The sequence below is a fragment of the Diprion similis genome, chromosome 9 (genome assembly GCF_021155765.1).
Source record: "Diprion similis isolate iyDipSimi1 chromosome 9, iyDipSimi1.1, whole genome shotgun sequence".
NCBI lineage: Eukaryota > Metazoa > Arthropoda > Insecta > Hymenoptera > Diprionidae > Diprion > Diprion similis.
In genome coordinates, this window is record NC_060113.1 from 3,232,409 (window position 1) to 3,249,898 (window position 17,490).

General features: G+C 42.4%; 1 protein-coding gene across 2 annotated transcripts in view; it reads left to right on the forward strand.

The window, feature by feature from the left end:
* Positions 1–17,490, forward strand: part of LOC124410649 (leucine-rich repeat-containing protein 15-like) — a 67,371-nt gene that overhangs the window by 31,784 nt on the left and 18,097 nt on the right. Inside the window, exon 3 of one of the 2 annotated variants that reach the window (XR_006929612.1) lies at positions 13,763–17,124. Coding sequence is in view for 1 of the 2 variants with exons in the window: in XM_046889171.1 (XP_046745127.1) it covers positions 13,874–15,190 (1,317 nt within the window). In the remaining variant the exon portion in view is untranslated. Of the gene's footprint in view, positions 1–13,762; positions 17,320–17,490 lie in introns of those variants that run through there. The other variant, XM_046889171.1, reaches the window with a different exon arrangement.

The window sequence follows — 17,490 nt, forward strand, 5'->3', positions numbered from 1 at the left end:
ATCGATAATTATATACCGTGCGAACATCAACGCTGCGAAAATGGGTATCCCGAGAAGTTGGCCTGACGGTCGTCTGTTGCGATACAATCGATGTACACACATGACGACGGCTGTGCGCAGCCATACAGTGTATTAATTATCTTCACGCACAGTCTGCACACACACACGCACACACACATATATTCGTGGAAGCGAATCGTACACATGAGTCGCTAGTCTCTGAGTCAGAGACTCTGTCACTGACCATCGGAAACGAAGAAGGCGATGATGATTATAACAATTTTGAATCACTCACTTGGTTGCCTGCGATATCGAGTGAAAAAAAAATTAATAAAGCAAGAAAATTGCGGCCGAATTTGATCGAAACGAATTTTACCGTAGATCTTAGACCCTTCTCTCGCTATCAGCGGCAACGATGGTTATAAAAACAGTCCCGCGTGCCATGCATGGACTTGAATGACCGAGTGACCGCCGATGAATGAGTCGTCGGAAACTAGTTAGTACCGTTAGTAATTATTATGTTTCTGCGATTACGATCTCTGTGTGTATCCGTAAAACTTGAACGAATATACTGAACGCGGTATAATTCAGACCTTCACGATCCGGGCATAAGAAACCCACTCTCGCTTCGCATTCCGAGGCATAAATCACCCGGACACGTGCTCAAGTTCGCGTATACGCCTGTGTCTCACGCGCCATTAAACAACAACGCATCAACGGGACTTCCCCGCTCGATGGCTTGCCCGCCGCCGTACGTGTGAGATATGTAACTAGTAGTTCGAAAATAAATTTTTTCACACCGAAATGTCTGATGTGAGCAGCCAACTTTTTCCTAACACATTCCGTACTCTCTTTACCTTATACCACTGTATTCATATACCTCTGTGTGCCGATATATATTTGTATATATACTCTATTCTGTGTAAACTCCTGTAACCTGTATACCTACGTCGAAATAAACTGTATATATAAAACGAATTTTTTGTCTTTCTTGTGTTTCCTTTCTATATTTTTTTTCTTCTCTTCTCTTCTCTTCTCTACTCTTACAGATATATATGTATATATCTATCTATTATCTGTAACCTTCGTATATCCTAGTGTCTAGACAGTTCTGAACAGTTCGCTAAAGAATATCTAATAATTTTTCTTTTTTCTCTATTTCATCAAAGAGAAGTTGATGGAAAAAAACAAAGGAAACAAAACAGAAAAAAAAAAAAAAAAAAAAATTATCGACAAACTCTTCCTAGAGTAGAGTTATACAAAAGCGTTGAACTCGCGATCGGAAGGCATTACCGCAGATTGGAAAATTTAACGAGATATTATATACCTATATCTACACACACCTTGTGTTTAATATATACGTATATATGTTCGTTCGTCGTTGATCCTTCGAAATTACCCCATCATTTCCATGACTGAGAAATTGGCTCTTGACGTTGTTTTTCAACACCGTACACCCCGCGCATACTTTGACGTATACCCACAGCCACGGGTGGCTCTCTTCCGCGAACAAATAAATATCAACGCGAGCTTAAAAATACACACGCGGATAGCCCTCGGATGAGGAGACGAACCGAGGAACTCTGGACCCGAGACGCGAGACTCGAGGTCGCAGACACTGCGTTCCAGGTTCCGCTCCGTAGCACCAGCACGCGTGTAAGTATATGCGTGTACAAGCGTGTATATTAACATATATTTCCGGCACGGATGTGCGAGAATAGCAGCCGTGCGCTCATGGCAATGTAAGGACTCTTCTCTGTCTGCATGATCGGTATAATATAGCATATGTCCGTCGACTATAGTATCAGATCTAGGAGAAAAAGATGAAAATATTTTAGATATAGGTACAGCTTTTCAAAAATTGAAACTCCAGCGCGAGATGGTGTACTTAGAATAAAAATCTACAAACATAACTGATCGTTCGAACTTGACTAATTCTCATGATTTCAATCAGAGAAAATCGTAGATAATTGAATAAATGCCAATCAAGGGATGCAATTATGTCGTTTCTAAGCCCTCGAGAGAGCAATGAGTCCCAATCTACATCCATTGGATTTGTACTTCACCAGCACCAGCAAGCATGCTTCGCAGGATCAAACAAGCAACCGTTGCAAACTGTGTGCCCGAAGAAGTCAATTATATCATCGAGTGGAGTAGTAAATGTGTAATAAAATGCCTTCGTAATTCGTGTGACAAACTTTTCAACTTTTTACTCGATCAACGTCGCACAGCATGACATGGCGCATTGACTGCTCTGGACGCAGCAAGAGTAATAAGTGGACAGCGACAGTTTTGCTTTAAGTTTTATCGTCCTAACCATTTCGAATGCACGACTCCTCCTCGATACCATATCAAGCTGCTGGTGCCGCATGTAATGTCGTTGTCTCACACCAGCCGCGCTCTTCAATTGCGGCTAAACGGTGTCAAGTGATGCGAGAAATTACACGTTCGTTACACCTGCATATATACAACATGTATGTATGTATATGTGCGTACATACATCACTTTGGTTTGAATTCCAGTGCACTAATTCACGCACGCGTGATATACCGTAAATTCAAAGAATGCCGGAGGGACTTAAAAAGTAAACACAAATGTACGCGTATAGTAATGGATATGAGTTTTCTCGGCTTCGTTCAATCAAACATCCCACACGCGATCATCCGATGAGCCGATTAATTCGAGTGGGCTTTACAGATCGTGCGGGCAAAGCCATTTGCAAACAAACCTCCATTGACTGGGTCAACAGATTCTGACCCGCAGGGTTAAAAATTGCGGATGGAATAAAATTGGGAACGAGGTGCGCGGTCAACCGTATTACAAGTTTAGCATGCGGGGACATGCGCTCGCATTTTCTGTATCCTATTCGCCTTTGTTTCATGTATGGTTAAACTACCATGACCAGCAGCCCGGAAGATGTTATCAAGCTAAAGAACGATTATGAGAAGGAAGTTATTAACGTTACTGTAACGATGCATGTTTAAGAAAAATCGCTACTTCGCATCGTCAGGAATGTCCGAGATTTATAATTTAATTTTTAAAACCCAACTCCGTGGAAATCATTTTTAAATCGTCCAATTTTGTTACGTTAACGTTACTACTAACCGACTTCGGCTTCAGAGTTCCACTGTTAGATAAATTGCGATACTTACTAGCGAGACAGTGAAAGCACCCGTTACTGTTATCGTTTTACTACTGTAACCCTCGTTGCTATTTTAGATTTACTATATTTCCCAGCAGCATTGCAGTAGCAAAAATTTAACAGCTCGGGGAAAACTAGGGACGTGGTTTCCTCTAATTAACGGAAAACACATCGGTTTACTCGGGGCAGTCTGAGCTTTGAAAGACCGAGCGAAGAGAGAAATAAAAATGTCTCTCCTAGGAGAGGTAGAAGAAGAAAACATCGGTGGTGATGCACCACGGTACAGTAGTAATGGAAAAGCCAACGGAGTCGAGCTTTTGTACCGCACATGAGAAGGATAATAGACGTGTCTCTGTTGTTTTCTCGTTCCATTCTGCGACCGTAAGTCGCCTGCATTGAGGGAAATTTTTTTTTCTCTTTCCGCTTTCTTCACTCGTTTCGTCGATACCTCTAAACTCGATTGCAAAATCGTCCCGCTGCCAACTTCGGACATTTTTCAGCATCCTTTGACGTTTTGTAAAAGTTAATTATCGTAGGTACTATAACCTGGAAGAATTTCATCTCCTCGGCGGTTTTTGATGGGTGGAAAATTGACAATGGCTCGTACCACGGCCAAACACACCAACGTCAGTATAAGCATGGAGGATTACTCAATGATGAGGGCGGTTTGGTCGAGGATTGAACTAGAGCCTAAGATGCATGGGATCGGTTTTTATACGAAGTAAAAAATGCGTTCTTGCGTCTTGCGCTCGGATCGAATTCGCGATTTAACAAATACCCGCGCCATGCGGTGTGTGAATTTCGCAGATACTTCGCCAAGTACCCACAGTATATAAAGTACTTCAGCGACCAGGAAAAGTCCGACGTAAGCCTGGACGCCTTCTTGGTCGTCAAGTTCACCGTCATTATCGAATTCTTCGGTTACCTGATCCTTGACTTTTACAACAAACCGACAGAGTTCCATCAGCTGATTGGACACCTTGGTATGATGCACAAGGACATGGATCTGACTGAGAAAGACACCGACGTACGTGAAAAATCCTAAAACCTCACCGCGGTCGTGCCAAGATAATTTATAATAACTCGATTCTCCAATCACTCCAGACTTTTATAATGACTCTGATCGACTATCTCAAGGACGCCGTCGGCGGTCTCATGACGGAGAATTGTGAGCTAGTTTTCGTCGCTTTCTTTCGACACATTCAAGAGCTGCTGCTGAAATCGATAGAGGAATTGCGACAGCGATTCGCTGAGGAAATGAACGAGGATTTCGCTCCACGTTCTCCGTTCAAGACCCTCGTGGTATTTATAAGCACTAATCACGCATTTCTAACAGATAATAATTTCACAAATTTCTTATCAACGTCAGCCGTGCTTCGATTTTCGTAACAAAATGATCTACGGTCAGCCGAGGGAATACTGGGAAGCCAGGCAGCGGGAGTGGAAGATGAAGATAAAATCATGGGAGGATGATTCCGAGATGCAGGCGCCGGCAACGGCGCCTCAGAACGTTGCAGAGAGCTCATCCTCTGAGGATGATCTTCCAGAAAGGAGCAATAAAACTTCGAAGAACTCGGAGATCGAGTCACGGAAGACCTATATTAACGACGAAAATCAACCCGATTTACTCTTCATGCAGAGGGCGAGATATATGACTGTAAACACGGTCTCGTAGCACATTCAGCATCGATTTCATCATTCTCTGTCTGTTTTCCGCAGACCGGTGTCCTCGTTTCGATGCCACACTTCGATCAACTCGCCCCCAAGTTCTCTGACACCAGTGTTGCAAATGAGATCGAAGAATCCCACCTCATAAGTGACTCTGAGGCTCGCTCAGCCGGAAACGTAAGACTCACGCCGAGGGAACGTCACAGAGCAGCAGGCAAGTCGTGTGATAAATTTGCAGTTTTCTGACTCCAGAAACGAGAGGTTTTATCCTCTTCTTAACCGTTAACTAAACTCGTTGTCAGTACGGTGGTGAGAGATCGAGAGATCGATATACGTTGCTCATCTTTAAGTTGGATCAAAAATTCACAGTGCAGGAAAGATTCCGAGTTCTCGTACTTACCCTAGAAACTTCCCAGCACCCTTTTCTTCTGCTTATTGCTGATACTGATTTCTCGTTGAACAATTGTTCTACAGTCGTAGCTTCGAGGTCTCTTCTTCCGAAAAGATCTAGGCGTATGATATCGAGCACCGACACAGGGACTCCTGCTCGAGACTCCGGATCATCCGCCCGAGAAAGACGTCGTTCCACCTGGAATTGAATAACGATGATTATTATAAAGAAGAGATAAGAATTTAGAAGACGTAAATTTATCGATCAGTCGATTTGTAAATATGTGTACAAGGCTTTCAACGTCTGACTAACTTACCAACGACATATGTGTATAATATATCTGCATCAGGGTGGCGCAAAAAGACACTGTTTTTTTTTTTTTCGAGTCTCGTGTGACAAAATTTTAGTTTTTGATGTTTTAAGAGCCTACTCCAAAGGACAGTTCAGAAAAAAAATTTTAAGAGGTCGTTCCACATTTTTTAAAACGTCAGAAATCGTCAAAAATCGATTTGTTTTTTTAAATTTTTTTTCTCGTTACGGTATAATTTTATAGACAAAAAAAAAATAAGTTTCCGAAAGTTTCAGTTCAAAATTTGAATTTTGAAAGGCCGCTCATAAATTTTTTTCAATTTTTTTGTGCATTTCTTTAGATTTTTTCGAGCGGCCTTTTAATATTCATATTAAAATTTCATAAATTTTGTTTCTTTAGTTTAGTACGAAAGAATCGATAACAATACACCATGAATTAAAAATCAAACAAAATACTGAAAATACAATTTGTTAATTTAATTTCTTGACGATTTTTGACATTTTTAAAAATTTGGAGAGACCTCTTAAATTATTTTTTTTGAGCTGTCCTTTGGAGTGGGCTCTTAAAACATCAAAAACTAACATTTTGTCATACGAGACTGAAAAAAAAAAAAAATAGTTGGTTTTTTTGCGCCACCCTAATCTGCATGTATAACACAAAGTATCGTCAAAGAAACGTTTGTAGGAATGTAAATAATAAATTTCGTATTAGAGTAAAGGTTATGGATAGTCGAAAATAATAATGCAATAATTGCTCCTCCGAATTTAAACGGCAGAGAAATTATAGTCTTAGGTCGACTCTAAGCCCCGAAAATGTTTGCCGCGGAATTAATATGCGGTAAAAGAGCATAAATTGCAAGACTGCAAAAGCACGCGAGCTTGTAGAGATTTACATGAAAATTTGAATTATGCAATGATTTCGTAAGGCCTGATAACCAGACTCTAGCAGTCCGTGACCAGAAGATATCAAGCGTCTGGGTTGCCTCATGTTTACAACGTGCATCTACATCCTTGATCAGCAACTATAATCGGCACCAAGGGACTCGCCCCGAGTTGTGCGATCTAACTTTTCCGCTAAGCGGTTCCAGTTAGTCACGAATTATTCCCCGAGGTGGTATTTCCCCTTCGGAGGCCAATTAAACGGACTTCTTAATTACTGGTTTATATACCTACAACCTAGGGGATGAGATGGGGGAGGGGTTCGGGCATTCGGGGTGAAAGAAACGCAAACCGTGCCGATTACAGCTGATTTTCTCAATTACTTTTACTTTTTTCCTCCCTTTCTCTTTCACCTCTCGGTTATCGTGGTCCGAGAAGCTGCCAACTTTCAAATAAACGACGAGTTTCAGATTATTCGTACCAATAAGAAAAGCCGCGAAAATTGTTGTAAAGGTACCAAAAGGACGCAATATCCCAACTTATGCAAGATGAGTGTGAAAAGGTCTTAATAATCGTAAAATCTAACTCCCTGAAAGTGAATAAAAAATTGCACAGTAATGACTTTTTCCCAGATGTTTCGTTAGGTTAACTTTACCAACTTCAACCTCGTTTACCAAGCTGCTTTACGGTCACAACCAGGAATACTGGACAGCGAGAAGAATGCAATTGGATGGTTAATTGAAGAAATCTATGGAGAACCGGGCAGGTCAGCAACGAGCCGAGGCATTTCGTCCGACCTGTTGATCGGCTATCCCGACGATCAGCTTCAGCGACACAGTCGTGACTCGATCGATTCGGCGAATGCCTGCAATTTGCACGTTCAAGGATCGTTTTTGTCTCAAATTTTATAAAGCACGAGCCGAGGAAGGTTAGATACTGAGAGATGTATTCGAGTGGTGAGATTGCAGAGAAAAATAAATCAACCCAGTGCGCTTTACTATCACGAACAGGGCAAGAAAAACCGCAAAGATCTCCAAAAGTCCTAACAAGTATCGAATCGCGGGATTCTCAACCGTGTCTTGAAAAAAATTTCGCAATCGTCACCAAATTGATAGTTCTTCTCGGCTTCTGTTCTCTTTACTTACTGCTTTATTGGAAGGAACATTAGAATGTTTGGCCGCTAGTTTCAACCTCGTTTCTCAGGTTCAGTGTATCGTTACTACCTCAGTCAGGGTCTCCAATTCAATCTTCTCCAGTGTCCGTTGATTCCTGAAACGACTTTGCCGCCAACCCTAATGGTCCAAAGCTCGATCCTTCGTCGCATAAGGGTTAAAAATCCGAGACGACAACCTTCACTCGGGCAGAAACTAGGAAATGATACGATAGACTACTAAGACATTTTTTTTATTCTATATAGTTTTTTCTTTTAAATAAAGAAAAGCTTTCCTGTTTCGCAGTTTTCGTTCAATCACGATTGGTCCAGCTGAGTTCATAAATCTTAGTCCCAAATTCTCAACAGCATCAACCCCAATTCCAACAACGCTTTACTAATTTTCAATTTAATAACGAGGTATTTATTTATTATAAGTCATGAACATATTAAACATCTATCGCATAAAATTATCCAAAGAGGATGAAGCAGAGACCCTTCATCATTCAAATTCCCGATAAAACCGCGAATCTGCGGTGAAGCCTAGCGGATGCCTCTTTCGCGATTTGTACGAGCGATAAGGACGGTCGCCACCGCAAGTGATGAGCGAATACCCGCCATTCTCTAGAGTTTTATCGGAACCCAACACTGTAAGCCCCATACTCGGGCATGTGTGCTACTGTCTTCTATAACGAGGTGACCACACCTAAGACTCAAACGTTTTGTCCTTTGATCCTTTCGAGCTGAATCGAGCAAGAGATCAAAAATCTGATACCCCAATGACTTCGAGTCGTCATCCATTAATCTCTTACCACATTCGTCGTTTCGTACTGCGCTGTTGAATTTCGGCCCAAGCGATAGACCAAGCTGAAGCTGATAGGCATTTCAGAATCGGAATTCCGCCAGCGAAAATTTTTAATAAATCGCATCGGATCCACCAAGTGCGGTAGTTTTTGCGGATTTATTACTAGCCCGGATCCACCCCTTACCAAGCGACCTTGACGCCTCCGGGTAACTCAGCGAGGGGATTTTTAATACCCGTAAATTTATTCATTTTACATGCAGATTTAAGGGCAGAGGGGAGGGTTGGTGGGCGAAACTCGGCGCCATAAATACGGATAAAACAGCCGGATCAACAATTTAATTATGTTAAGTAGACCCCCTTCGCCCCCTCCCCTGGAAACACCCTCTACTTCACTGCGAAACCGTTCTCGGCAGGACTATACGAGATCCAGGGTCAGGGGCGAAGGTGGATGGAAGTTATGTGATCAATCACGTGGGTGCGGCCGTGTCAACAAACGCGAACTGAGAACCAGTCGGCCGGCTGGCAACTTCGCGCCCCGATCTTGACGGCTGGTTTAACCATCCAACTGAAGGGGGCGAATAATTGTTTCTCCGCAAATATTTGCTAACGACATAATTTCGGCGGTTGACGCCGCTGTTCACTTTCAGCGCTTGCGCCAAGCAGTCATTGTTTGTATTTTGCAGTACCAATATAGAGTTAAACAGAGTTCTGTTATTTTGCATATTCGTATTCCCCGAAAATCCAGAAAAAAGTGGGCCGAGGGGGGGGAGGGGTCAGATCCATGGGGTAGAGATATACTTGAAAGAGAATTGTTGAAGAATCCGCAACAGAACCGGGTGTTCAATTTCCGTTCTGACTCACGATTTTCATTGGTGAATAAAAACAGGATAGTCCTCTGGGTTAATTATTTCCTTGTATATAAAATCATTTTACGGATTGTTGCTGCGCAATCAGGCGACAAACGTAAATGACATCACCGTCAATAAGTATCTACAGTAGAGGGTTGATGCAGCGGACCGGAGAAGCTTGGTTCACTTGACGTTTCTCACGCATGGATGAATAGATAGTTAGGCGGCAACAACGCGATCATATATTTCTGCATAATAGGGGTGTTGTGTAGCATAACAGCAATGCTACTGCTGCTGCACGCTCGTTGTTTCCGTAAATAACTGCGCCAGCGACGCGACGCCTCTCCGTAACAGGACAACCACAATAGAACGAAGATGATCAATAGACTGAGAGGATACGCGATCCGGATGCTGAAATGTTGAACGTAGGGGTTAATTACAGGTGTGTATGTATAATACCCGCGAGGAAGGATCTGCTCCACGTATCGCTTTCTCAAAATCTTGAAACGCATCGCGTGCTCTTGAAAGCGGAAACGGACGGATCTAATTTCACGAGAAAAGAGCTTATTCAAAGAAAGGCAAACTGTCACCTCATTTGCATATTAATTTCAAACCGTACTCCCGTACGTATACCTACGCCTTTCTCAGCACCAAGAAAACCGCGTTGAGTATCAAGTATAAACTGCTTATGAAAAACTTCTGGGAATGATTTCACCCTCTCTTTTCATATCTTCCAAACGTTTACTTCCTTTAGCGTCAAACCATACGATCTATCCTGCATTGCTTACCATGCAGTTTAATTTTCATTCCACAAAGTGACACCGTTTGGTTAGTGCCTGGTGACAAATGTTGTTTCAAGCTTCACGATGATCAATTGAACAATGCAATTCATAAACACGCTTTGACCGCAGACACTCTGCCGATTCACGTTAGTTTTATCCTGGACGTGCACCCTGGCTGGTCCACTGCAGTGAAATACCCGTGAGAGTATCGTGAAGGAATGCCAGAAAGAGGATGATAGGTATTGCTGCGATACTAGGCGATCTAAATCCATCTCCTTGGGTTCGGCACGTGAGGCGTTCGCCGTAAATCGAGATGAACGTAAGATGTGAAACCGTTACCTGCAGAGCTGGCAGAGCTCGTATCGCCGAGAGGGTCGCGAGACCCTGGACCGACTTAGGGCCTCTTAGACTCACGTTGTATATTTTTAATGGGTCATTTGCGGCTCCCAAGACCAGCCTTCTTATTCTGGCGCCGAAACCCCGTCCAACCGGCCATTATACGCGCGTTTCTAGCCAGCAGCCAGACTCCGCCACCGCCCGTCTGCGTCTGGTGGTTATACGGAAGAGTGAGAGGCGCATTTTATTTCCACATAAACAGAGGAGGACCGACAATTACCAGAGAGTGCTTTATGGCTACCTACAACTACAGTAGCAAATAAGACGGACGACCAAAAACTCGTCGAGTTCTGCACTCGGTTTTTCGCCAACGGAAATCCGATTGATACGTCCATAGCTCTGCATCCTGCACCTGCAGAAGGACTCCATTCTGTTATAGAGGAGTGCGCATTCCTCCTCGTTCCCTTGATCCCCTTCTTCGACGCGCCATCCCATTCCTCTTATTCGACCATAACTCGATGCCAGAGCGAAGTCTCTACTATTTCTCTAGACCAAACGACACCTGCTCACTGCTAAATAAACTCCATGCTATCAATTACTCTCTCCGTCTATTTAATGCCACGAAACGGGTTCCGAAGCGCTTCGCCTCGTCGAACAATGAAATGACCAGACTGCACTGCAGGTACCGATTCTCAGCTGCGGTTGTTGGCTATTCGCAACAGATTTTATGTTTTACCGGACGTTTCATGGCCTCTGCTCTCTCTCTCTTTCTCTCTCTCTCCCTCTTCTTCTCCATCTCCTGCTCGCACATGGAGAGATTCTATGGTTACACACACACGTCGCGATGCGTGCATCAACTTCGGCCCGGTAAGAATAGCCGCGTCTTCTGCAGGAACAGTGTCGTTAGATGCTGCTGGTACAGGATCGAGCGATACTCAGAGAGATAGGAGAGGTTCGGAACACGACTAGCCCAGGTCTGGTGATGTTGATATCGAGGTCGTTATGTTTTATTCATCAAGTAGGTACCCGCGATAACTGAACCTGGCCAGTTTCAATCTACAGCAACGTCTACTTCTCTCTCTTTCCCTTTCTCTCTCTTCTTCTCTTTCACAAGCAACGAAATCTCGTTCTAACTGACCACCAGAATCGCCTCTGGGCCGATGTTCCTGAGTTCCGCCAGTTTCGAGTTGCTGGTCAAAAGGATCTACGCACATCTTCATGAGACTTCTCCAGAGTTCTTTGTCCTTCTTCGCATATCATCCTTCCTACTGTGACACACGTGATCACTGCGCTTGGTCTGGTCATTGGTGACGAGGATATAGTATTTCCGCATTTTCTATTTCCTTGTTTAAAAGCTCAGAAGAAGGATGCTTTAGTTCCAATTCCTAGAAAGAGCCGTGGTCTTCAACACTTTTCGAACCTCAATCCCAAGCTCGTTGACCCTGTTGTAACGATCACCGTCGACGAGACCCTGCTTGAGGATGATCTTCGTCAACTTTTCGTTGCTACTAAAGAAACTGCTGCTAAAGATAAGGTCTTTAAATACGTGTAGCACAGCGACGACGTGGCTTCATTGGTCTTCAAGAGCGCAATTATCTATCGCTATAATCTTGGCTAGGTATAGATTAAGTTGTACTTGTAGATTAGGTTAGGCTAAACCAGCATTTTTGTTACTTTTTCTTTTTTATATATGCTTGTGCTTTTCTACCGCTTTTTTTAAATCTATTTTTGGCATTTCATTCCTTAACCTGACTAACGTATTTTTTCTCTGTATCCAGTTACTTATTATCATGTCGTCGAACATCACTACGGATGAAAAAATAAATCTATCTGTCTGTCTATCTATCTATCTCTTGAGATACGTGAGCACCGATTAAATAGCTGCCGGTCAACTGGGGAAAGCATCATCGGTTTTAACGTCTGCCGTTGCACCGGTTACTTTAAGTAAATACGATTAGCCTGCTCGCGCACGTTCTATAGCGATTGGACTGGGGATAGAAAAAAGTGGACGGTGGGAGAAAAAATGAAAACTAATGGCTGGCTGTCTTCGAATGGTAAATTACGTCGCGCATAGCTACGTACGCTGCTGCATTGTTGCAGTGAGATATACATATACGAATAGAAACTACTGTCATGACGTACATACATACGTATTTATAGTGAACGTCCGGCGAGTTTCGTGTCACGTAGAATATTGAAGACATTTTTCATCCCCGTCTATACAATCAACCCAGTCTCCATTTCTCTCCTCCTCCCATTCCCAGGATCGCATCACGCCCATGCAAAAGACCGAATCACATTTTTAGGAACGGGAAATCACGGTGTATATATATCAGGACAATAGCAATGTGGAATCGAGAATCGTGGTTATAGTGTCATCGGCCATGATTTTGTTATACTTATCCTCGCAATGCCACTTCGAAAACTGCACATTAAATTCCAATACCTATATACGAGACCACGTCTACGATCATATATCTCGTTAACCACACTTTGAAGCACATAGAGTTCAGAAAAATACACACGATCGTTATAAAAACGCGCAAATACAAACTAGTCACTGTTTGTACAGCGTTAATATCGTTCGAACGAACCAATTAAAGTCGAGCAACTCATGATAACCATGAGTAGGTATAAATTTCATCTCGTACAGCCAACTTCACCGCAAGTGACCAAATCAGTGAGACTCATGGTTGTCCTATTTGGATAGGACTGTGCACCCGTCGTATTTGGCACCAGCAAACTCGGTGTGTCTAGTATCTCCTCCGTTCATTATCAAACAGAAAGCGCGCGCGTGTACGCGAGCGCAGGCAACTACTACTGCCTACTAATTCTCGTCTCCCCGATAATTAGCAGATACTTGTACATTCGCTAATGGGTCCTGGGAAAGCAAACGAGTCGCGTATAGGAGGCGAGTTCATAGCGTCTGCAGCAAAGAGAATCTAGAGCGATGCAGAGCACTACACTCACCACTTTTTCTCCTTCATCATCCTAGACCTAGACGCGAGGAAGGGAGAGAAAATTATTGTACAGAGACGCGTTTCCTCCACTTCGAAGTGGGACAAACTCTGCAGACAATTGGCCAATTATAAATTAACGCAATTAAAGAGCGTCTTGGATGTGAAAAGAAACAATGGCAGACCATTTAATGCGCTTTCGTCATCTACACTTATGCGACAATTCTCTGTACCTTGGAATTCTCCGGCTAACTAATTTCAACGCGTGTCAATTAAAATGTTAGTTACAAAGTTGCGAAACGTCTACGTATGTAGCAAATCGTGCACATTCATGAACACGCTCAAATTAATGCCCAATAAATATTTTTGCAACTAATTGCGATAGTAAAAGCCGATATATGCATAACTGGGTATTAAAAAAAAAAAAAAAAAAATAACAAATGAGAACCAACAAAACGTTCCAAATTCAAACCTCTCTTTTTATTTTTGTTTCAGATGCAAGGAAGAGATAATTGAGACATTGAAACGTCGATTACGATGATTTTGCTACCCCGAAAGCCAGCGGCCACGTAGCGAGAGTCAGCTCCGTGTTAAACGGTACACAGTATGCCGTATGTGCGGCATCTTCTCGGGTTCCTCGCCCTGATATTGGGGGCGAGTTTTACCTTGGGTTTTGTAGTAAGCGAACCGCGCCCTCCGTGTCACGTTTACAACGCCGTAACGCGGTGTTACAACGTCCAGATACCGGATTTGGAGAATTACTTACTAGATATCGAAGAGGAGGCGAGCCACACGCTCGAGATAACGCATTCGAACTTAAGTGTTCTGAGCAGGGAGCCGTTCCACGTGAAGAGGAACTGGGAGGTGTTGTACATGGCGACAAATGGCATCGCCGAAATCGAGTACGACGCTTTTATGAAGCTGGAAAAGGTGATAACGATAAACCTCGAGCGAAACTTGTTGACGTCGCTGAATCCGAGGACGTTTACCTACTGTTATTTACTTGTTAAGTTAATATTAAGCTACAACCCACTGACGTTGAGCGACGAGGAATCCTTCCTCGAGGCGAACCAGATCCAGTATCTCGACATCTCGTTCACCAACATAAGGAATCTGCCGCTAAACACCTTCAAGCTTCTCCTCAAGCTGAGGTACCTCAACATCTCGAACAACCAGCTCGAGGTACTCGACAACGAGGTATTCGCCCCTCTCCTCCACCTCGAGGTCCTAGACATCAACAACAACAACTTCAAGGTAATCGACTACAAGGTATTCTCGATCCACAGTCTTACCCACCTCTACAACGACTGGGTCTGCGACTGCAACTTCAAGATCGTATTCTACAGAATATTCGAGAATGTCACCCTCGCCCACGACGCTGTTCGATGCTCGGAGAACGCGACTTGGACGGAGATGAAGGCCCTCGAATGCAGCCACTACGTGCCCAACAAAACCCTCTACAACAACCTCGAGGAATACTGGGCGGCAACCGGTGTCGGGAAGCAGATTTCACCCATCGAGGAGACCGTCATACCGCCCGACATACTGCTCGTCATTCTATCCTCCGTGATCGTCTTCCTGGTCCTGATACTCACCCTTGTGCTATTATGCTGGTGCCGGACGAGGAACAAAGTGAAGATCAATCACCCGGAGGAGCACAGCTTGGACACCAGCTGGCAGTACGGCACAGTCTCGTTGCACAGGACCGGCTACGATCCTGGCAAGGGTGCGGGTGCGGGCACCCCGACCGTGTCGGCACCGATCCTTCAGAACTCGACGATCGAGGGAATACCGATGACGAGTATAAGGCCCACCGCCCCGAGGATGGCGGACGTTTATCAGAGGATAGATCCAGGGGAGCATGACGTCAGCTATTCGGATCAGGAAGCCGACGACGTTGCCTTGTACGAACGGATGCATTGATAAAATCCGGGTTTAACGCGTTTGTAGGATGATATCACCCTTGCGTTTTTCTTCCCTTAATAATAATAATAATAATAATAATAATAATAACAACAACAACAATAACGATAATATTAATAATGAGTATTGTGATAATATGAAAGAAGAGAGAGAGTTGCGTTTAAGTAAGCTTACCCTTTTCCACACCGCCCTTTCGAGTCTCTCAACTCGGGCTATTTGCACACAGCTTGGTACTCCAGGTTTTTTACTTTTTCTCCTTTGTTTCTCCTACGGCGCCACACGGCAGGAAATTGCGTCAGTGATATTGGATTTCCGGTCAATTCAATTCGGCTTCAATCACTGCCTCCTTTTGTAGCAATATCGCAGGTTTTAGTCTCGTCATACTTATCAAGTTTTTTGTATGCATATTTCGTCCTGTAGAACATGATGTGGACTTATCTCTTTTCCGGTTCTCTGCTGCAGTTTTAGTTATCTTTCTGGACTTTTACGCCTGAGGTACACGCCTTCCGAACAGTTATCCGCCAGTGTTTGCCTGTCTGAAAGAAAACTTGCGATAAAACAGCAGTCGTGTTGTTTCTCTAAATAAGGGCAGGGTATCCGGCTAATCAAAGGAAACATCACAAGGTCGAGATCGGAAGGATCGTGTCCAGGGTGTAATTAACAAATTGTAACTTGGTGTGTAACTCGATTTAAATCAGCTATCCAACACCCCTCCCCCTGGTAATCATTTCGAAGGGGATGTAGAATCTATGCATCATGCCTACTTACGATAATCACGCTCTTCGTCCAAATTTACTAACCGAGTCGTGCACAGATCGAGGAATTTTCAGACATTTAAATACTCTATGTAAAGTTATATTATCATTTATCGCAATTGATTGCATAAAGGAACGAAATTTATGAAGATGGGTAACGATATCGATTTTTTTACTTCCACCTCGAAAGGGTTACTGGCGGTTCAAGAACCTCGACTTGAGTCCTCAACCTCGTTAAGTAAGCTTAGGGACGTTACTGCTGTTGTATTTGATTTTCTATATTGCTCTATAAAAGAAATTAGAACGTCACGAGCCTCGATCGAAGATCTCAAAAGTAACTGATTGGGTTTCAATCTGTTATCCTGTGCTCGAAGGGGATTTGAAATTGAATTGACATCACTTATCGTTAACCGTAGTACCTAATACTCGCGAACGTGTGACAAAAAGTTTCGTCGAACAAGCTTGGGCAAATTTTATTAATGTATTATTTTCCTTATTCTTTTTTAATTCCTGTTTATCATTGTCACTGATTTAATTCTCTTTTCTATCTTACAACTGATTTTTCTAAATATAGAAATAACCTGAATAAAAATAACAACAATTTATTCGTGCGAATATCCATTCTCCACGTGAAAAGAGTCAATTTTTACGCACGATATTGATAAGTTGTAATATTACATTGTATTGTTAAGAAAAAATTTTATTAACACTGAATTCTTCGAACAAAGAAATTCTTTATGGGGAGACTGATGCAGCCTGCGCAATGAAACTCGGTTTTACTGACCTACTTTTCGAAACATAATCTATAAGTCATATATACTATACATACACAAATAAACATAAATAGATATACGATAATCGGAATGTGTATAATTAAAATGAAGATGTATAATAATAATTATTATTATTATTATTACATGTATGTTAACATAATTATGATTGAATATAATGTCCAGTGTCGGTGAAACGTAAATATAATATATAATTACCCATAGGTATATACATATATACAATATATATAGTATACATATATGTATATACGTATATACATATATGGAAAAAATTTCTCCGCTGTGTGCCTACATATCACGATCCCGTGGAGTTATTTTCTATAGTGACGATTTATTATTTAGACACGTGCCCAATATTTCCTGATTGTCAATTATTATCTTTTTTCACGTGGTAAAATTATTAGAAATCCAGAGATTTTCTTTCAACGCGTAGAGATTAATAATTAACCCCCGAAATAACACCACGGAATTAAAATGTAAATAATCATTAAATTAATGTAATTAAGAGATGCACAGACGATGTACTAGTTCCTAATTACCTTTATACATATAACCAACTTCCGAAAAATTAATCCTCATAGAAGAAAGAGAGAAGAAAAAAAAAGGAACAAAAAAATTAACGAGCAAATGGAAACGGAATAACGAGTTACCCCAATATTTGTCTCTAATAATAATAATAGTTATAGTTATAGTAATAATAAATATACTTGACTCGCCAACGTAAAATTACACTCGAGGGGAGATTTTTCTCTTA